General features: G+C 48.0%; 1 protein-coding gene across 1 annotated transcript in view; it reads right to left on the bottom strand.

The window, feature by feature from the left end:
• Positions 1-22816, bottom strand: part of LOC140428854 (zona pellucida-like domain-containing protein 1) — a 132575-nt gene that overhangs the window by 51209 nt on the left and 58550 nt on the right. Inside the window, exons 7-11 of the mRNA XM_072515507.1 lie at positions 20933-21159; positions 14385-14569; positions 12346-12418; positions 8523-8620; positions 7243-7326 (exon numbers count right to left, since the gene is read on the bottom strand). Coding sequence (XP_072371608.1) covers positions 7243-7326; positions 8523-8620; positions 12346-12418; positions 14385-14569; positions 20933-21159 — 667 coding nt within the window. The remainder of the gene's footprint in view (positions 1-7242; positions 7327-8522; positions 8621-12345; positions 12419-14384; positions 14570-20932; positions 21160-22816) is intronic.

The raw sequence follows: 22816 nt of genomic DNA, 5'->3' as shown, positions 1-22816 counted from the left end.
GTACGCTTCAAAACAGGCTCGCCAATGTTCAAAGTCCTTTTGCGGCTTGATGCGGAGGTCCATCTTCTGAAAAACTCAGTGTAATAAATTGATGCACGATCAATTACACAAAGACACGAATAGGATGTAATCGAGGCTTTATTACACTGAGATGTGTGGCCTCCTACAGCAGCTGACGAAATGGCTGCTGTACTGGGAACACACGTATTATACTCCGCCTACTGGGCGGAGCCAGCAGGCAGGGATCTGTAGTACAGGGGCCTTACCGTAAAGCACCTATATCAACATCCTATATATACAATATATACATCAGTGGTGACTACCACAAAGGGGGTGTGGGTCTGGGATGTGGTGTCTGTGCCTCTGGACAACAAACCCCCCCCCCCCCCACCCGAGTCGGTGAACCATGCCGCGATCAGAGCGTCCTGAGCACCCTGGCGATGGCGTCGTGCGGCATCCCGTGCCTGCCTGGGCCTCATGTCCTGCTCATCGTCCCCCTCCCCAGCATCTTCCTCGTCGGACGAGGCCTGCCCTTCCTCCTCATCCTCCTTCTCCAGCACATCGCCCCTCTGCTGTGCTATATTGTGGAGGATGCAGCATGCCACTATTATATTCCTTGCCTTGTTCTCCAAGATAGCCAGATATGTAGTGTTGACAAAGAATATAAAAATAAGAAGTTTAAATCAAAATGAATTTATTTTACACTGCTAAACTTGATTAGATTTGCACACTTTGCTAAGTAACAGGTAATAAACGGTAATACCTCCAATGCCGCACAGCTTCAACGATAGCTTGAGCCTCCTTTTCGATGGATGAGTGTCGAATTTCAGAGGCATGAAGGCTGCGGGAAAAGAATGCCACAGGTCTGCCTGCCTGGTTTAGAGTGGCGGCAAGGGCGACGTCTGAAGCGTCGCTTTCTACTTGGAAAGACAGTGACTTGTCCACTGTACGCATCCTGGCCATGGCGATGTCTGCTCTGATGCGGGCGAAAGCGTGTTGTGCCTCGGCCGCAAGGGGGAATTGGGTGGACTGAATGAGTAGACGGGACTTGTCCGCATAGTTTGGGACCCACTGAGCGTAGTAGGAAAAGAACCCCAGGCAGCGTTTGAGGGCCTTGGGGCAGTGGGGGAGGGGAAGTTCCATGAGGGGGCACATGTGGTCGGGGTCGGGCCCGAGAAGTCTGTTTTGGACTATATAGCCGAGAATGGCTAACCGGGTCGTGCTGAACACACACTTCTCTTTGTTGTATGTCAGGTTGAGAAGAGTGGCAGTGCGGAGGAATTTATCGAGGTTGGCATCATGGTCCTGCTGGTCATGGCCGCAGATGGTGACATTATCTAAGTACGGAAAGGTGGCCCACAAACCGTACAGGTCGAACATTCGGTCCATCTCTCTTTGGAAGACCGAGACCCCATTTGTGACACCGAAAGGGACCCTAAGGAAGAGGTAGAGGCGACTGTCCGCCTCAAAGGCAGTGTATGGCCGGTCCAACTTCCGGATGGGGAGCTGGTGGTAGGTGGATTTCAGGTCAATTGTTGAGAAGACCCGGTACTGCGCAATCTGATTGACCATATCAGATATGCGTGGGAGGGGGTACACGTCGAGCTGCGTGTATCGATTGATGGTCTGGCTGTAGTCCACGACCATCCTGTGTTTCTCCCCAGTTTTAACCACTACCACTTGGGCTCTCCAGGGGCTGTTGCTGGCCTCGATAATACCCTCCTTAAGCAGCCGTTGGACTTCGGACCTGATGAAGGTCTTGTCCTGGGTGCTGTACCGTCTGCTCCTAGTGGCAACGGGCTTGCAATCCGCAGTTAGATTGGCAAAAAGGGAGGGGGGATCGACCTTGAGGGTCGAGACGCTGCAAACGGTAAGGGGGGGGTAAGGGCCCGCCGAATTTGAGGGTGAGGCTCTGGAGGTTGCACTGAAAGTCCAGGCCCAACAGGAGTGCAGCGCAGAGATTAGAAAGGACATAGAGGCGGAAGTTACTAAACTCTACGCCCTGGACCGTGAGGGTGACTGTCCAAAAGCCTTGGATCGGGACGGAGTGGGATCCGAAGGCTAGGGAGATCCTTTGATTGGCAGGGTGGACTGCGAGGGAGCAGCGCCTTACCATGTCTGGGTGAACGAAGCTTTCGGTGCTCCCGGAGTCCAGCAGGCACGAGGTTGCATTGATTTTAACTGTTGTCGACGCGGTGGCCAGGTTGTGCGGGCGAGATTGGTCCAGCGTCATCGAAGCGAGCTGCGGGTAGCCATCGGATGCTTCGGGTGGCGAACGTGGGCGGTTCCGATGTCAGGATGTCTGGTGACCCTGTGGGGGACAAGATGGCGGCGCCCATGGTGCGGACATTGCGGGGTCGGGACAAGATGGTCGCACATGGACCCAGGAGGCGAAGATGGCGGCTCCCATTGTGCGTCTGGCGTGGGGGAGGGGGCGAAAGTGGGCGCGATCGCAGCGACTGCGCGGGCCTGGCACACAGCCGCAAAGTGTCACATTTTACTGCAGGCTTTACAAACTGCTGTGCAGGCCGGACTGTGTTGGCGGGAGTGCTTCTGCTGACCGCAGAAGTATCAGCGTGGATCCCCGGGGTGCGCGGATTGGCGTGCGGCGCAGGCATGGGAAGGCAGGGCCCCGGCTGAGGAGGTCGTCGGCGGGGTCCAGGAGGGGTAGGAAGGAGTAGAAGGGTGGGCAGTGCGGCGGGAGGGGTACGATTGTACATTACGGGATGCGACCGTCATGGAGAGCGCCAAGGTTTTCGTCTCCGCCAGTTCGAGCGTGGCCCCTTCCAGCAATCTTTCTCGGATGCGGTCCGACGCAATCCCCGTCACGAAGGCATCACGCATGAGGAGATTCGCGTGTTCGGCGGCCGTGACGGCCAGACAGTCACAGTCCCGGACAAGTGGAATTAGGGCCCTCCAGAAGTCTTTGATGGACTCACCAGGTAGTTGCGAGCGGGTGGCGAGTACATGCCTGGCGAAGAGCGTGTTCGCCTTCTGCGCTAGTGTTCCTTAAGGAGTTCCATTGCTTTTGTGTAATTCGTGGCATCTTGGATCAACGGGAACACGCTGGAGCTCAGTCTGGAATACAGGCCGTTTATCTTCTGAGCCTCCATTGGCGCGGGGTCCACAGCCTTGATGTAGGCCTCAAAACATGCTAGCCAGTGAGCAAAGTCTTTCCTGGCGTTGGGCGAGTGCGGATCCAGCTGCAGGCGATCGGGCTTAATTCGGATATCCATTCTGTGGAAAATCTGGCTGTAATAAATTGATGCACGATCAATTGCACAAAGACTAAAGTTGGGTACAACTGTGGCTTTATTACAGTCAGATGCGAGGCCTCCTGCTGCAGCTGGCGAAATGGCAGGGCACTGGAGGTCATACATATTTATACAGTTCTCCGTGGGCGGAGCCAGCCGGCAGGAGCTACCGGCGAACCTGTAGTGCAGGTCCTACCTTACATCTCCTATTACAGTGGTTCACCACACCCGTCGCATAAAGGTTGAGGACGACCGTCACCTTGATGGTCACCGGGAGCAGGTGTTCTCCCCCATTCCCCTGCGGTGCCAAGTGTGCCATCTTCTGGCAGATGTGTCGCACAGTCCCTCTGCTTATCTGCATGCCCAGTCCGGCAGGTCCTCGAATGACATGCGGCGCCGGACATGGGGAGCCTCATGCGGCGCCTCCATGGCATCTCCTCCTTCATGGCCTGTTGGGCAGGTGGCCCTCCAGTCTGTGCGGCCGTGCCACCTGCCCCTCTGCAGCCGTTCCTCTGCAGCCCAGTTCTCTGCAGCCTGTTCCTCTGCTGCAGCTTCCCCCTCCTCTCTGAGCGGCACCTGCTCACGTGGCCGCAGGGTATCTTGCAGGGTTGTGGCCATCGCCACAGCGGCCAGCATCACTGTTTGGTGTCCGAATGCCATTGTCTACAGGGGTTGAAATGCCAACATGTTAGCTTGGCGCATGCTCCCGTGCTCATCCATGTACAATGGGCTACATGGTGGCTCCGGTTGGCACTTCGGGGCCCGCCCACGCATGTCCCCCCCTCCCACTCACCCGGTATCCGGTCCCGCAGGTGCCCCCGGTCCTGGCACCTGTCTCTGCTGCCAGCGATACCGTTGGCTTGTGCTGCCCTCACTGGGTGGTCCCCCGGTGGGTAGCTGCCGGTTGGGCGGGATGCCTTGGGTGTAGACCTGGGTGGTCCCCTGGTGGGTAGCTGCCAGTTGGGTAGGGTGCTCGGGGCTGGGCGCTGTGTCGAGTGGGTGGGGTGCGGAGGTGGGCGCCACTATGTCGAACCAGGGCCTGGGGTGGGTGGTCAGTGGGTGTTCAGCAAGATGGTGGTCGGTGCCTTGGAACCGCCCCAGTTCTGTGGGGGGGTACCCCAGCTGCTCGGCCTGACCTCACCCACCTCCCGTGACTCCCCCTCCCCTGGCTGGAGCCCCCCCCACCACCGCAGCCAGCACGGCCGGTGTCTGGGCCAGCAGTCCGCAGCCATTCCACGCCATTTCCTACCTCTTCTCTCTCGCTCTGCAGCCAGGACGCCAGGTTCACGGTTTTTAAAACCACAAGTGAACAACGCCGCTGGGAAATCAACCCATCGGAGGCGACGAATCACGGAGGCTCTGGAGCATAGGGTGTCAGGCCCGCTCATGATATGCCTACTGTACTTTCACCCCGCATAGCGAGTGATGCACTTACGCCATTTTCGGGGTGCATCCCGATTTGGCGTCAAACCTACCCCGATTTAGCATCGGAAGCTATTCTCCGCCCAATCGCGTTTTGCGATTTCGGCGTCGGCAAGTGGAGAATCCCGCCCATCATCTCTGCATCCAGTCTGTCCACCCCGTCAGAATTTTGTGTGTTTCAATGAGATCCCTTTTCGTTCTTCGAAACCTCTGTGAATATAGACCTAGTCGACCCAATCTCTCCTCATATGACAATCCTGCCATCCCAGGAATCAGGCTGGTGAACCTTCGTTGCATTCCCTCTATAGCAAATAAATCCTTTCTTGGACCAGGAGACAAAAGTCGCACACACTACTTAAGATCTGGGGTGGAATTTAACGGAAACATTTCTTAGTTTGTTTGGGGTGGGTTTTTCAGGGAGCTTCCCACCGGCTCTGCCGACGAGTTTCCCACCGCTATCAAACGACACAGTCACCTTTTTGGGTTCTGGGGAGTTTCTCACTAGTTTATTTCAGCACTCGGGAGCTGAACTCAGAGATCGGACCAACATTTTGAAAGGGTGCCCTGATCTCCAAGTGAGCTTGTGGCACTCTGCACCCATGGACAATGTCACCTCCCTACACGTCGCCCCGACCAACCTCCCAGAGGGTACTTGTCATGTACCCCCCCACCCTTTAAACCCCCCCCCCCCACCACCCTCCTTTCATGGGCATGGCCCTCCTCGGGCACTGACCCTTGGCAGTGCCATCCTTGCACTGCCACCCTGGCAGTGCTCCTGCCAGCTTGGGAGTGCCACCTCTTCACCCTGGCAGTGCCAGAATGGCAGTTCCTGAGTTACAAGGGGAGGGTCAGGGAGCCACCCTGCACTGTCCCTGACCACCCAGGGGCCTCTGACGTCCCGGGAGAGTCCCCGGGTGTTGTTCCTCCTGGTCCTAGCTGAGGAGGCCAGTAGATCCCCGGAGGTCGGTAGATACCGTGTAAACTCACCTCAGTAGGTTGAAACCTTGCTTAGGTGCACGCCGTTTGATTACATCCCCTTTGTCAAGATTCTGATCGCGATTTACTTGGGTATATCCCGCAAGGCATAAAGGATGCCGAGAAGCCTGCGAGAGACCTTTCCTGGGATAAACTGAACATACCACGCTCTCGTCCGAGCACAAGTGGCTGGTAGATTTTGCCCCTGGTCTCACTAAGGCCTTGTACAGCTGCAGTAAGACATCCTTGCTCCTGTACTCAAGTCCTCTTGCAATGAAGGCCACAATACCAGTTGCCTTCCTATCTCCATGCTTGCGTTCAGTGACTGTTGTACTAGGACACCCAGGGCCCTTTGTATGTTTCCAACAAAAATGGATAACATCACATTTATCCATGTTATATCACATCTGCCATGTATTTTCCCACTCATTCAACTTGATGACTCTTAACATCCTTCTCACCACTTATATTCCCCCTAATTTTCATGTTGTCAGCAAACTTGGAAAGCTGGATTCTCCCAAAATGGGGCTATGTCCCCACGCTGGCGTAATGCACTCCCCAGTCTCCTGCAGAAAATGAAAGGTGATTCACTTACCTTCTGGGGGCTAGCAGGGAGTCGGGGAGCTTCACACAGCTTTGGCTGCAGATATGGGCCCCCGCACTCCCGGTTCCGAGGCCGTGCATGTCCACGGCGGCGGCTTCCAGCGGCCGCGCCGAGTGCCATGGCAGACTCAGACCGCGGATCAACACGGACAATGTAGGCCCCCCCGATCGGCCGCACGGCGCTGCATCGGACCAGCCCGATCGCTGCCCCGGCTGCCCATAAGGCCCCCCCCCCCCCCCCCCCCCCCGATGCTCGATCCCCCTGCCCCCCACCAGGCGGCCACAGACTGAGTCCCGACTGGCCATACCACATTAGTTCCTTGGTTCCTTGCCATCGGGAACTTGGCCGGTCGGGAGCGGAATATCGCCGGGACGGCCTCTGGCAATGGCCCCCCAGCCACGTGGCGTAATTCGCGGATGAGCAATTCTCCGGGCCCAGGAGAATCACCGGAGCGGAGCCAGGCCGGATTCGGTCGGGAACTTCAATTCTCCGCCCCCGCGCCAAACACAATTTTGGCGCTGGGCTGCGGAGAATCGAGCCCATTACATTTGGTTCCCTCATCCAAATCATTTGTGTATATTGTGAGTAGCTGGGGCCCAAGCACTGATTAATGTGTGTTGAACCGGGAGACGATGTAGACCTGTAAGGATAATGATGGTGGGTAAATGATGCTTTGTATTGGACAGGATGCTGACAACTGAAATTTGGACAACAGATATTATTTACAGCCGACGTAAATAAGTTCAGAAGATGTTCCTGGGTCTACCATCTTACAATTATGATTGGAGGAGACTTTTGGGCCTCATTAAAGTTACTGAGAAGTATCACAGCAAAGCTGTTTGACGGGTGCAATCTGATAGTTCATCCCTAGAATTTCAAGAAAAATGGGGGTCACAATGGAGAATGGATGGAAATACACATGAGTAAACTGATAGAATCTAAATTGGACTAAAAGCTATTATAAGCAGTGACATTTGGAACACTCACCCAATGAAGAGATCATAAGTTTGTGAAGAATTTAAGTTAAAAGGTGACGTTGAAGCATAGCAGCGATCAAGAAGGACATTGAACCTGTGTGGTGGAAAATAAGTTATTATAAAAATGGAGCAAGTGCATGACTTTCCCATTTTAAAAATTACCAATAGATTTTGTATCCTCCTGATGGCAATAGTGTCTCGGGAGTTGATTTTGTGGGCCTTCACCTGGCATTAATTGAGCAGTAACATTGAGATGTTATATTCATGGGATGTGGGCGTTGCTGGTTGGGCCAGTATGTATTGTTGAACTGCATGGCTTGCTCCTTATTTCAGAGGAAATTTAAGAATCAACCACATTTTTGTGGACCTGGAGTCACATGTACACCAGACCAGGCAAGAATGGCAGATTTCCTTCCATATGGTTCATTATTGAACCATTAGTGAACCAGTGGTTTTTACGACAATCAACAGTGATTTCATTAGACTTTTAATTCCAGATTTTTATTGAATTCTAATTTCGCCATCGGTCATAGTGGGATTGGAACCCAGAACCCTTGGGTCACTGGAATACTAGTCCAGTGACAATACCACACACCACCATCTCCAAGTCTGAAGGGACCTTTCAATGGCGGTGTCCCCACTTCCTGCCTGAGATTGAAGGTGAAAACCTTTTCTATTTCCCAACCGCTGTCATTGGGTGCCTGCCAACTTCTAAATTTAGGCTAGGTGGCCACTTAAGGGCCTTAATAGGGGCAAGGGTGGACATGGTAGTACAGTGGTTAGCACTGTTGCTTCACAGCACCAGGGTCCCGGGATCGATTCCTGCTTGGGTCACTGTGCGGCGTCTCCCCATGTTTGCGTGGGTTTCCTCCGGGTGCTCCAGTTTCCTCCCACAAGTCCCAAAAGACATGCTTGTTAGGTGAATTGGACATTTTGAATTCTCCCTCAGTGTTCCGACCGGAGTGTGGCGACTAGGGGATTTTCACAGTAACTTCATTGCAGTGTTAATGTAAGCCTACTTTTGACAATAATAAAGATTATTATTATGATTATCCTGTCCAATGTCCTGTCCATCCCACCATAAAATCACGTTTGGGTCAGGATTGCCAAACTCCGCCTCCCATTCCCCACTCCTCCCAGTAGAGTCCTAGCCATAATTTCTTAACAGTCCACACAAATCTATATGTGCCATTTCTCAGGCTAATGATCTTATGTCAAGAAAAGTTCATCTTACTCTAATTATAAAAGCAATCAAAAATTTTCAGGCATAACAGAGAGAACAAATTTTACTTGTTGGTTAAATTGACAGCTTTTACTTCCACATAAATCTTGGTTTTCAAGGTGAGTCCAGATCCTGGAATGATCAAGGCACTTGAGTATTCTGCGTCCTGAAAACAATGCAGTTTTATCACATTTATGGCATGATAGTTGTCGCAGTTTTGCACAGTAATCTGATTTTTTAGCTACTTTTATAGACATAAATGTAAAAACAATTCAAATCTAATAGCATTCATAATTTTGAAAGCCATGTTCAACTTGATCTCCCTTTTGTGTGATCCCACACCTGTCTAGATGCCTGATTTTTGGTTTGTCACTACCTCATTTGTCCCAATGATTTCAAAATATCTGACCGATCTTACATACAAATATGAACGAGGACCACTTGGCCCTCGAGCCTGCTCCCCCATTCAATGAGATTGTGGCTGATCTGATTATAATTTCACCCCACATTCCCGCCTACTCCCAATAATCTTTCATCCTCTTGCTCATCAAGAATCTAATTACCTCGTTCTTGAAAATGGTTAAAAACACTGCTCCAATGGCTTTTGAAGAAGAGAATTCCAAAGAATATTTTCCTCATCTTTGTCTTAAATGAGCAGCCCCTGATTTCCAAATAGTGAGCATCTCCGTCTCGGCATCATCTTGGTCTAATCCTCACCTCACTAACATTGTGCAGGATCCTTTCTTTGTTCTCATCTCCTTCTCTCTGCAGAAAGCTTCCCTTTATTTTTTGAATTTCTTTCTTCTGTTTCCAACTTCTTGTTCCTCTTGATCCACTTCAAATAACCTTCTGTTTTATCTCAAATGCCAATTTTAATTCAGACCATGAATTTGTTGTTGGGCCACAAGGGGGAGTGTCAAGCTCACCAGCTCATGCCAGTGAGATCTGGGCATTTTAACCCGGGTGCTACATTTCCATTTTGCAGGTGAATCTCCTGCCCAATCCCAGTAAGGATTGAAATCTGGTCGGTGTGGGCAGGAACGAACATCGTGGACAACAGAAAACCTGCACAAACATTTAAGTGAGCTTGAGTATACTGCCAACTCAGGTTTAAAAAAAATTCCTTCATGGGATGGGGGCGTTGCTGGCTGAGTCAGCATTTATTGCCCTTCAGAGGGCTGGTTTAGCTCAGTGGGCTAGACAGCTGGCATGTGATGCAGAACAAGGCCAGCAGCGCGGGTTCAATTCCCGTACCAGCTGAGAATTCTGAATTCTCCCTCTGTGTACCTGAACAGGTGCCGGAATGTGGCGTCTAGGGGCTTTTCACAGTAACTTCATTGCTGTGTCAATGGAAGCCTACTTGTGACAATAAAGATTTTTATTTATTTATTTATTTAAGAACCAATCACATTGCTGTGCGTCTGGCGTCACATGTAGGCCAGACCAGGTGAAAACGGCAGATCTCCTCACCGAAAGGACATTTGTGAACCAGGTGGGTTTTTAAACAACAATCGACAATGGTTTCATGATCATCATTAGACTTTTAATTCCAGATTTTTATTGTATTCTAATCTCATCATTTGCTGTGGTGGGATTAAAAACCGGGTCTCCGGAGCATTTACCTTGGATCTCTGGATTACTAGCCCAGTGACAATACCACTATGCCATTACCTTGTGGAAGATACAACCTGTATTTTAACCATCCAACTGCCCTGTTCACATCAGGCATTGGGGTTAAAGTCAGTCAATCTTTTCATTGAAAATCACCACCACAATATTAGCTATATGATTCATTACTTCCTCATTCTTATACCAGCTTAGACATCGCCAACAAATCTGAAAACTATGGTACAAGGACCCCTACCTTACTTGAGACTAAGTGCACCAGTTTGACTCCTGTTCATTACTCCCTCTGACCATGACCTATCACTGAATGCCAAATTGGACTTGAAAGGAGATTCTCTCTTCTGTACTTGGTTGCTCACACTGCCTCCGATCTCATTGCCCTATCCTGTACAATTCTTTTCTATCTTTCTCCCGAGCATAGAAAGCAGCATTGCAAAAGCAGTCATATGAGTCAGTATTTTTCCCTGTTTACTGTACTTTCATTGTACAGCTCTTTAATGTGGACTCTACTGTCTAATCCAAATCAAATCTCTATCTACCGACATGTGTAACGATTAGGTTTTTCTTTGTCAAGTTGCTAACTTCAGTTTCCCTAGCCTCAATTAACAGTTTACTGAAGGTGTTCTATCTCTTTACAGTTCAATTTCTTCCCTTCTTCTTTGGGCATCATCTCAACTGACAGCCAACTCTCCTTCTGAACTTACGAAATGACACAATGGATACAACACAGAAGAAGGCCATTCGACCTGTTATGTCTGTACTGCCTCTCTGCAAAACAATCCCAGCTTCTCCAGTCTATCTACATAACTGAAGTTTGTTATCCTGTGAACCATTCTCATAAGTGTTTTCTGCACAATTTCTAAAGTCTTCACATACTTCCCAGTGTGAAGAATAAATGAAAGGCAGAAGCACATGGGGGCTTCTGAGCAACTAGGGCCTTGTAAAGTAAAGAAGCTTTTACGTTTTAATTTAGTTAATTTGATTGCAGTTTGAAACAGGACCTCAGGAAGAGAACATCTCTCAACTCTGCCAGGAAAAAGACTGGACAGGATGAGAGATGCAAAGAGGCAGGCTTCCGAAAGTACAAGTTAGTCCAAATAACCAGAGAATTGGGAGAGAAAGAATGTTTAAGACGACTAGAATTAAATGAATGAAGAGACCAAGGTATTGTTCAGAAGAATTCAACGTAGAAGATACAAAGTGTTCCGAGTTAAAGCGGCAATTCAGTAACCAGATTTAAAGTGAGACAATAGCCTTTAAAGGTATAATAAATTACTTGATATCATTTCAATACAGTCTGGGAATCAGGAGTTAAAGCAATTGCGAACAGTTTCCACAGAAAATAAGACAAAGAAATCCTAAAAGGGTCAATGTGAAATGCTGACTAGATTTGCTGTTAATTTGGAGTGGAAGCTTTGTTGAAAAATGTTATTTGTAAAACCTGGACTGGAGTTTGGAATGCAAACCGCGAAGGGAAAGCATTTTAAGAAGATTTTAACATGTGTTTTGAGAGTGGGGGGGATCCTGAGGAGAAATCCAGAGACACTAACTTGGGTTCGGAGCAGAGTATGTGTATTTGACCACAGTCATTATATATGCTTAAAAGGGACTTTGTGTGCTAATGTGATCATTGTAGCTTAAGATGTACTTTGTAGTCTGTGTTAATCCGAAAACCTGTGTGTCATTGTTAAGCTAAGTGGGGTGTAAAGGAGTATTGTATCGTAATCCAAAGTTTTCATGTTTAATTTTTGTTGTTGTTGAAACTAATTACTGTTCCTCCATGTTTTAAAAAAATAAAAGTAGAAGCTGCGGTCTTTTGAGCCAGTGTTCCATTCTAGAATCTTCCCGTCCAGTCATAACACTAACTGGGATCATAACAACATTTAAGAGATGTATTAAGTAAGGAGATGTAAGAGCGACACTATGTCGCAGTGGTTAGCAATGCTGCTTACGATGCTGAGGACCCGCATTCGATCCTGGCTGCGGGTCACTGTCTGTGTGGAGTTTGCACATTCTCCCCGTGTCTGCATGGGTTTCACTCCCACAACCCAAAGATGTGCAGGTTAGGTGGATTGGCCACGCTAAATTGCCCCTTAATTGGAAAAAAAATAATTGGGTACTCTAAATTTAAAAAAAGAGGAAAAAAAAGTAAGTAAATGTAGAGGTGAGATATTCCTAAATTCATTTATCCAATGCGAATTAAGCTTTGGTGAAATTTTGCATCTTTGATATCCTGCTGACTACATAGATGATAAGGTAACTTACATTGTAAAGCTGAAGAGTGAGGGTGCTCCTGAAGGTACCATTATTATCCTTCATGGCTATACTTACTCCTGCCCTGTAAGTACAATTACATTAATCAATCAGTATGAAATGAAAATGGTAAATTGTACCAAATGCTCTTATCATTTTCATACCCGGTCCATTAAACTTATCACATTACACCCTGTAATCGTGTGACAGTAGAAATCTATGCAATTGATTGATTGGTTCAGATTTGCATAGATTACCCTATTGTCAAAATGGAACATTAACTTTTCATGCTTGTCTGATACAAACAGGATCTCTTCCATTTAGAGGATTGAGATGCTAAAATGAGAACTGGAAAAGAGGAATATGACATGGGACTGTGGTGAGTCAGTGAGTCTCAGCAGGAGTGCTGATTGCAATGCAATTTGGCACAAGTGTTATAGGGAAGGGAAATCAATCAGGGTTATCACGGTTGATCACAAACTTGCGAGTAAACAAAACATTATTGTGATGTGACTTTTCTGTGTAAAGTAAGAACCTGCATGATGGAGTCGGTGTCCTTACCTTCCCAGTTCACAAGTAAATTATGATGGAGAGACAGGAACATAGGGGAATCCCTCACCACCTTAACCTAATGAGACTCCATTCTTTTTGGACCGGGGAGGTGGGGGGCACAGGGAGGGTGAAAGCCGACGGCAGAATTTTCAAATTTTTATGCAAAGTGGCGTAGCAGGCAGAAAAATGTTTGGAAGACCCCAATCCCAAGGATGTCTTCCTCCGCCTTATTTTTAGCCACTTAGGTGAAAAGAAATTAAGGGGCAGTTCCCACAATATCATTTTGAAGGAGCGTGCTCAGGTTTTCAAAAGATCAGAGCGCGGTTTTCAAAGGGTGCCCTGATTTTCAACAAAAATTATGAAGGACTTTTGGGCGTAGAAACCTGATAATGTTATTTAAATTTATGGAACTGAAAACCCCAACCTTCAAAGTTAGGAGGCACGATCTAAAGGCCACGCTCCACCAGAAAAGCAGCTCGTCGTGGCACAGCACGGGGGTTGAAGTCAGGAGACCCCGGGAGACGTTGAGAGGTGACCCCCACCCACAATGGGCGGGATCACTTTTTAACAAATCTGCATATTAGAGCGAGGCAGTAAGCCTTACTCTAATGTGCACACTCTGAGGTACCTGAAGCTTTGGGATTCAACCCCTTTGCCTCAGAGACCTTAGATGAGCGCTGTTTGGTGCTGGTCCCCACATTTGGGAATGGCACTCATGGAAGTCTCTAAGAGTATTGGACGCCCCCAGCTACATGCCTTTTGGGCAGGATGGTGCCTTGGCACTGCTAATCCCAACCTGGCACCTAGGCTGTGCCACCTGGGTTCCAGCCTGGCACTGCCAAGGTGCCTAGGTGGCACTGCCAGCTCTCATGGGCACTGCCAGGTTGGCACTACCACCTTTCCATATTGGGTTGGTGGGGGATGTTGCGGATTCTTTCGTGGACCTTGGGGATCAGGGTGCCATTTAAAAATAGCATCTTGATCTCTTACTACAATGGGGAGTTCCGGAGAGCTGAGTTCCCCACTGTACAAAACAGTTCCCCATTCAGGCCCCTTATTCAACGTACGTCGCATTGAATAGCCATGCGTTTCTCGACACTGCGAGCGCCAGGATACGTGCAGCTGAATACGCTTGCTAGGGGACTTTGTTCCCTTTTGGGAAAACCTTGCCCAGGATGCCATTACGTCATTGGTAGGGTCGGGAACCATTTCAATGGGAACACCTGCTGGTGTGAAAGCCGATTTGGGATTCCCGTGGGATTTTCCACCACACCGCCGTTGCCACCCCCCAAAAGCAGGAGTGGAAAATCCACAACACATCTTTATTTTGTTATATCAGAAGACATCATAAGCAATAATATTAAAAATAATAAGCAAAATAGAATTAAATCATACATTTTCTATGTTAACTCTTATGTATTTAGACATCTATCTCCGATTTAAAAAAATTCTATTCTAAAGATTCACCGAATCAAACAAGAAGCTAATTCTTCACTTACACATCCACCCTAGTATCATTGATAAAATACTCCAAAGGGTAGGAGCAGGAATACATATACAACAGTTCCTGGTTATACGTTATAACATTTGCTATTGGATCATTTGTTTCTATCGTGCCACTGACTTCAACAGACTGGATGTTTGAAAAGTCCTTAAAAGCACCCGTTCCTTCATTACTGGTGATCTGTATGTAGAAGAGAATATATATAAATACCAGGGTAAAATATTTGACGTTTACAAGATATTCAAGACTGAAACATATTCTGAGGCACTATTCCGAACATGGCCTCCTAGCCATATGTAGACCAGTTCCCATATTCTCTGCAAACTTTGCTGCTCCATTTACTTTGGAGCCTCCCCAGATGGTTACCTACATCGGGCACGATTCAGCGACCTCATTGTACCCGCCCCGGATCCGGGTGCAAAATGTGAATTGAGTGCAAGCCCCAACAAGGGACTTCAACAAGGCCAACGTCCAGAGTGTACTGCTAAAATTCCACCAAGACATCTCCTGTCAGGGGGGGGCGACAACACACTGACCACTGCGACACAAAAATCAAGATGCCTACCGATCCATCTCCCAACCGCACTTCGGAAAATTGGACCATAACACAGTGCTCCTTTTCCTGGCATACAAGCAGCAACTTAAGTGGAAGAATCTGGTTAAGCAGGTCGTGCAGTGCTGGTCCAAGGCAACAGAAGAGCTCCTCCGTGACTGCATGGAGCCAGCGGACTGGTCCATATTTAAGAAATCAACGACCAATCTAAACGAGTATTATACCACCACCGTCACAGACATTGTCAGCAAATGTGTAGCTGACTGCGTGCCAGAAAGTAATAAGTACATTCTCCAACCGGAAACCATGGCTTAATCGGGAGATTGACTCCCTACTGAAGGCCAGGCCTGAGGCGTTCAAGTCAGGCGACCTGACCTATACAAGAAATCCAGGTACGACCTCCGCAAAGTCATCAGGGATGCCAAGAAACAATATCATACCAAGCTAGTGTCACAGACTAGTGTCACGGACTCTCGTCCATTGTGGCATGGCTTAAACAGTATAACAGGCTACAAAGCGAAGCCGAGCAGAATCTCCGGCAGCACGCACTCCTCCCCGATCTATGCTCCGTTCGAGCAGGAAATCATCAAACCTCTGTTAACTGCCCCAGCAGCCCCGGACATATCCATACCCACCGTCACAGCTTCCGAAGTCAGATCGGCCTTATTGAAAGTGAATCTTCGGAAGATGATGGGTCCAGACAGGGTACCTAGTCGTGCACTCAGATCCTGCATGGACCAGCTGGCAGATGTGTTCGCGGACATCTTCAACCTCTCCCGACTCCATTGCAAGGTCCCCACCTGCTTCAAGAAGGCCGCCATCACACCGGTGCCTCAACGACTATCGTCTGGTGCCCTTGACATCGATCGTAATGAAGTGCTTCGAGAGGTTGGCCATGAGGCTCATCAACTCCATTCTCCCAGAATGCCTAGATGCACTGCAATTCACATACCGCCGCAAACAGTCCACAGCAGACGAGCGGTCCTCCCTGGCCCTACACTCATCCCTGGAGCATCTCGACAAAAAAAAATAGCCTGCATCAGACTCCTATTTATTGACTACAGCTCCGCCAACACCGTATTCCCAGACAAGCTCATATCAAAGCTCCAGAACCAAGGACTTGGCTCCTCGACCTCCTGACCCATGGACCACAATCAGAAAGGATAAACAACAACACCTCCTCCATGATAGTCTCAACACCGGGGCTCCACAAGGCTGCATACTTAGCCCCATACTATACTCCCTAAATACACACATTTTGCGTGGCAAAATGTGGCTCCAACTCTATCTGCAAGTTTGCTGACAACACGACCGGATCTCGAACAATGATGAGTCAGAATACTGGAGGGAGATAGAGAGCCGAGTGGAGTGGTGTAACGACAACAATCTCTCCCTCAATGTCAGCAAAACTAAAGAGCTGGTCATTGACTTCAGGAAGCAAAGTATCGTACACACCCATCTCCCTCAACGGGGCCGAGGTGGAGATCGTTGATAGCTTCAAATTCCTAGGTGTGCACATCACCAACAATCTGTCCTAGTGCACCCACATCGATGCTACAACCAAGAAAGCACAACAGCGCCTGTACTTTCTCAGGAAACTAAGGAAATTCGGCATGTCCACATTGATTCTTAAAAACTTTTACAGATGCACCATATAAAGCATCCTATCTGGCTGCATCACAGCATTGTATAGAAACTGCTTGGCCCTAAACCGTAAGAAACTACAGAGAGTTGTGAACACCTCCCAGTCCATCACACAAACCCAGCTCCCATCTATTGACTCTATCTACACCTCCTGCTGCCTTGGGAAAGCGGGCAGCATAATCAAACCCTCTCACTCGGTTTAGTCATTCTTCCAACTTCTTCCACGGGGCAGGAGATAGAAAAGCCTGAGAACACGTGCTAACAGATTCAAAAACAGCTTCTTCCCCACTGTTACCAGACTCCTAAACAACCCTCTTATGGACTGATCTGATCTCTTCACACATCTTCTCCACCGAGTCGTACTACACTCCTATATGCTTCACCTGATGCCTGCGTCTATGTATTTACATTATGTATTTTATGATTGCCCCATATATTTTCTTTTCATGTACGGAATGAACTGTCTGAGCTTTACGCAGAACAATACTTTTCACTGTACCTCGGTGGGGTTGGGGGAAGTGTATTGAGGTGGATAGAAAACTGGTTGGCAGAGAGGAAACAAAGAGTAGGAATTAATGGGTCCTTTTCAAATTGGCAGGCAGTAACTAGTGGGGTGCCACAGGGATTGGTGCTGGGACCCCAGCTATTCACAATATATATTAATGATTTGGATGAGGGAACAAAATGTAACATCTCAAAGTTTGCAGATGATACCAAGTTGGGTGGGAGGGTGAACTGTGACGAGGCTGCAGGGATCCTACAGCATGATCTGGACTAGTTGGGCGAGTGGGCAAACCAATGGCAGATGCAATATAATTTGGATAAGTGTGAAGTTATTCACTTTGGAAGCAAAAACTGGAAGGCAGATTACTACCTGAATGGTTGTAAATTGGGAGAGGGGAGTGTGCAGCGGGACCTGGGTGTCCTTGTGCACCATTCGCTGAAGGTAAGCATGCAGGTGCAGCAGGCGGTAAAGAAGGCTAATGGTATGTTGGTCTTCATTGCGAGAGGTTTCGAGTACAGAAGCAGGGATGTGTTGCTGCAATTATACAGGGCCTTGGTGAGGCCACACCTGGAGTATTGTGTGCAGTTTTGGTCTCCTTCTCTGAGGAAGGATGTTCTTGCTCATGAGGGAGTGCAGCGAAGGTTTACCAGACTGATTCCAGGGATGGCGGGAATGTCATATGAGGAGAGATTGACTAGGTTAGGATTGTTCTTGCTAGAGTTCAGAAGAATGAGGGGGGATGATGAGTGTGTCCAGAACCAGGGGTCACAGTCTGAGGATTCAGGGTAAGCCATTTCGCCCAGAGATGAGGAGACAATTCTTCACCCAAAGAGTGGTGAACCTGTGGAATTCATTACCACAGGAAGTAGTTGATGCTAAAACATTGAATATATTCAAGAGGAGGCTAGATATAGCGCTTGGGGAGAATGGAATCAAAGGCTATGGGGAGAAAGCAGGATTAGGCTATTGAGTTGGATGATCAGCCATGATCGTGATGAATGGCAAAGCAATAAACAAATCCAGATCGGGCTCTATGCTAGGTGGTTAACCTCGCGCGAATCACCCAACTTGCTCCGCCCGGAACAATCTGGATCTCGGCCTCACTGGGCGAGATCCAAATCTAAATATTTAAATGAGCCTTACTTTGGAGATCCCTAGGTGGCCGGGGACAAAGCAGGATGGTGCTCTGACATTCCCCTTGGCACCATGGCAGTGCCTGGGTGGCACTGTCAGGATGCCTGTGGCACTTCCAGGGTGCCAGGCTGGCAGTGCCAGGGTGCCCTGTACCAGGTTGGCATTGCCAGGGGTCGGGTAAGGGGGGGGGTGGGGCTGGCGGGGGCTTTCCAGTGGGGAGGTGGTGAGGGGGGTTCCCAGGGGCCTCTCCAAGGGGATGTGGGTGGGGGGTCAAAACACTGGGGGGGCTTGAAAGGAAGGAGAAAGATTGGGTCAGCCTTCCATAATGGCACCCGGATCTGCGAGGAAATCTCTCTAAGTGCGGCCTCAGCGGGGAGAAACTTCCGAGGCCATACAAAAATGACAAAGTGCAATTGTATGGTGGGCATTTCTCGGTCTTGCAGCTGCCAGAGACACCCTGCTAAACACACCGTTCAGCGGACTGTAACTGGAGTCCGCTGAGTGGTGAATCGCACCCGAGGATAGCAGCTGATCTGGGATTCAGTTTTCAAAAGACAATGAAATGCTCAGGTGTGAGGAAAGTTAATCTATTTAGACAACCCTATCATCCTCTCATGCTACTTATCAGTTCTTTCTTAAATGTTTCCTTTGCTCTATCCACATGTCCATTCTATATGAACAACAATTTCTTGTTATCAGTCGCAAGCTTCATAAAATCATAGAATCCCTACAATGCAGAAGGAAGCCATTTAGCACTTCAAGTCTGCACCGTGTTTTTGAAAGACCATCCTACCTAGGCCCAGTAACCCAGGCACTGTCAAACTCGGGATCACAACCCGCGGGTGGGTCGTGGGCGGGTGTCGGGAGGGTCGCGGAGCCGTCCGTCGTGGCGCTCCCGATCGCGCAAATCTGCATGCAAAAACCGCAGCAGCCGGTTGTTAATAATGGCGGCTGCAAGCGGCCTTCAAAATGACCGCGAACATGTAAAAGAAATGCGGCCGCACTGTGCATGCATGCCAGATCATCGACGCGCATACGCAAAACTATGCGCATCCTCGCTGATGATCGGGCACACATGCGCAGTGCGGCCATTTTATTTTTAAAACGGTCGCAGCTTTTTGTTTTATAAGTTCGGGGGGGGGGGTTTATTCATTTATTTTATTCATTTAATTTTAATTTAATTTATTTTATTCATTTTATTTTATTGTTTTTTACAAGTTTGGGGGGGTTTTATTTGATAAAACTGTACAGGAAAAAAATGCAGAACTTTAGACAGACGGAGACTCCATACCGACACCGGAAGGCTTCACCTTCATTCAACAGATTCCATTGGAGGAGCGTGTACAAGGGCAAAGGGACCCAAAACCATATCCTCCATTTTTGTCAGTAGCAAACAAGATAAGAGAAAATGCTGGGTCGCGAAGGTCGGCCGCGTGGGTCCCGAAGGTCGGCCGGGTTGGGTCCCGAAGGTTGGCCGGGTGGTATAAATGGGTCCCCGGAAAAAAAGTTTGAAGAACAATGCAGTAACCCCACTCAACCTTTGGACACTAAGGAGCAATTTAGCAGCCAACCCACCTAACCTGCACGTTTTTGGACTGTGGGAGAAAACTAGAGCAACCAGAGGAAACCCACGCAGACTTGGGGAGAAAGTGTAAACTCCACACAGTCACCCAAGGTCGGAATTAGACAAAGGTCTCTGGCGCTGTGAGGCAGCAGTGCTAACCACTGTGCCACCGTGCTGCTCCAAAAGGTTATCTTTTGCTAGCTTCAAAATGTTTTTAAAAAATGTACTTCTGGGATGTGGGCATCGCTGGCTGGGCCAACATTTTATTGCCCAGCCCTAGTTGCCCTGGAGAGGATTGTGGTGAGCTGCCGTCTTGAACCACTGCAGTCCCGAAGTGTGCTTCGCTGTTCGCTGTGCTGTTAGGGAGGAAACTCCAGGCGTTTGACCCAGCAACAGTGAAAGAATGGTGATATATTTCCAAGTCAGGATGGTGAGTGGCTTGGACGGGAATCTCCAGGTGGTGGTATTGCCAGGTATCTGCTGCCCTTGTCCTTCTAGATATGGTGGCCGTGGGTTTGGAAGGAGCTGCCTAAGGAGCCTTGGTGAGTTCCTGTAATACATCTTGTGGCTGCCACTGTTTGCTGGTGGGAGAGTGCACGGATGTTTGTGGAAGGGGCACCAATAATCAAGTGGGCTGCTTTGTCCTGGATGGTATTGAGCTTCTTGAGTGTTGCTGGAGCTATATCCATCCAGTCAAATTGAGAGTATGTCATCGCACTCCTGACTTAACACCAAAAGACATAGGAACAGAATTAGGCCACACGGCCCATCGCGTCTGCTCTGCCATTCAATCATTTATGGGCTGCAAAGTGGTGCAGTGATTAGCACTATTGCCTATGGCGCTGAGGACCTGGGTTCAATCCTGGCCCCACGTCACTGTCTCTGTGGAATTTGCACATTTCCCCGTGTCTGCGTGGGTTTCACCCCCACAACCCAAAGATGTGCAGGTTAGGTTGACTGGCCATGCTAAATTGCCCCTTAATTCGAAAAAATATAATTGGGTACTCTAAATTTATTTTAAAAAAATCATGTATATGTTTGTTATTGTATATATGAAAATTAAACGGAAAATATGGCATATGTATCGAATAACATCATGCGTCATCAAAATATGACATTCCATTGTATCTATGACTGACATACCAAAAGTTTGTTTCCACAGGAAGTGGAGTTTATGTCACTGATGGGGAAGGAAAATCTGAGAACAGGAGGAGAAATTGATGCATCAACTGTTCCCTTGCACTTGGGATCTTCAACTATCTTGTTTAAAACCACTTGTTCCTCATTGTAGCCAGCAAAATAAATTGGACACAAAAAGATCGATAACTGCACATCTTGGGTTCCACAGGTCACTGTAATGTCATTGTTATCTGTCAAGAGAAATGACATAGATTATGCTATCATGAAGGAAAGTGTTACAGTATTTGATTGTAGCTAAATATTACTATTACTGGTATGTGTGGAACTGACTTGTTAGAATGGACTTTAACATGGAAGAGGTTTCTGATTGAGTGTCAAACCCACCTGATATCATCAGTTTGAGGCCTCGGCTTTTATGAATTCCTGGCATGATTTGCATCTCATTGGTAAGCTGTCTACGTGAAATGAGCCGTGGCTGAGACTGAGAACAAGCTAGCTCCAAATATGTTAAATCAATGGAACCTGGAGGCCACTCTGTAGTAGTGAGAGATTGGAGCCGTTTGTTGATTGGGAAACCAGGCTCAGGAACGAGAGAATCAATCTTTACTTGTGGGTTTAGGTGGAGCCTTCCTGGCTGCATTGAATGGGAAACTCAACTGCCTAAAAAGGGTAAGATAGCAGCAGGCAGGAATTGAGCAGAAAGGGGAGCTAACTCTGTGGAACTATTTTAACTTTGCGACAAACCATCAAATCATTTCTATGGGCGGAATGGACTAAAAGTTTCCTCTTATCTGCTCTTTTGGGAGATGTGCGAACACGTTCAGATAAAGTAAATTAACACCTTTGTTAGAACATTGAATGGTAGGATGCCAACTGAACTTGTGAAAATGCTTGCCTGCATATAGCTTAGTTGGTAACAAATGGGATTCTCAGTCCAAGGTTTGTGGGTTCTAGTCTCATTCGGTAATGAGTTTTTAATAGACTGCTCCTGGGCCTGACCAAGGTGGTCATAAACGGGTGGCAGGAGGGGGGTCACTTGACTAAATTACCTTCCTCTTTTCTGTGTCTCTAGAGAGGGAGCACGTAGAGTTATGGCCTTCACCAACTGGTGAGTGCCACTGGTGCATTATCAGTCCCCAAAATGTTTTTTTTTAAATCTCAATTTGGTAGGTTTTCTTTCAAATTTAGTTTTTTATTTAAAGGGCTGCTGATTATTTAATTTGTTCATCTGTTTCTTCTGCAATCAAAACTATGTATTGTTAAGAGTTATATCTAGGCTAGTAGTTCTTACAGTAGCATAAATTAATATTTAAGTAACAAAACCGGAGTCGGGCAGCGCGGAGGCATCACTGCTGCCTCATGACGCCAAGGTCCCAGGTTCGATTCCAGCTCTGGGTCACTGTCCGTGTGGAGTTTGCACATTCTCCCCATGTTTGCGTGGGTTTCACCCCCACAACACAAAAGGTGTGTGGAATAGGTGGATTGGCCACGCTAAATTGCTCCTCAATTGGAAAAAAATGAATTGGGTACTCTAAATTTTTAAAAAACTAACAAAACCGGAGTTAAAATTTCAGTGTTGTTCTCCCAACCTGCTTGCTTTGCGTTCTGCTTTTGCTTTAGTTATGTTGCCATCACAGACAAATCGTATTCCACCAACATTTATCTGGTGAGAGCGAGCTAAACCAGGCAGAATCTGTTGAAATAGCTATTTTTATAATGGAAGCTTTTAAATGAAAATAATCTAAAGATGGATTTTGAAGATTTCAAGTGATAGGGCTGTGACTATTTCCTTGGCAGCATTTCCATTGTGGGATTGGCCCTGGAAAGAAAAATTTTTGATACACTGTTTTGGAAGCAAATGGACATAGCTTTTCCGCCCTCCTGCCG

The sequence above is a fragment of the Scyliorhinus torazame genome, chromosome 8, assembly GCF_047496885.1.
Source record: "Scyliorhinus torazame isolate Kashiwa2021f chromosome 8, sScyTor2.1, whole genome shotgun sequence".
Lineage (NCBI taxonomy): Eukaryota > Metazoa > Chordata > Chondrichthyes > Carcharhiniformes > Scyliorhinidae > Scyliorhinus > Scyliorhinus torazame.
The sequence above is the reverse complement of the archived record's forward strand: the minus strand, read 5'-3'. Positions and strand labels throughout refer to the sequence as shown.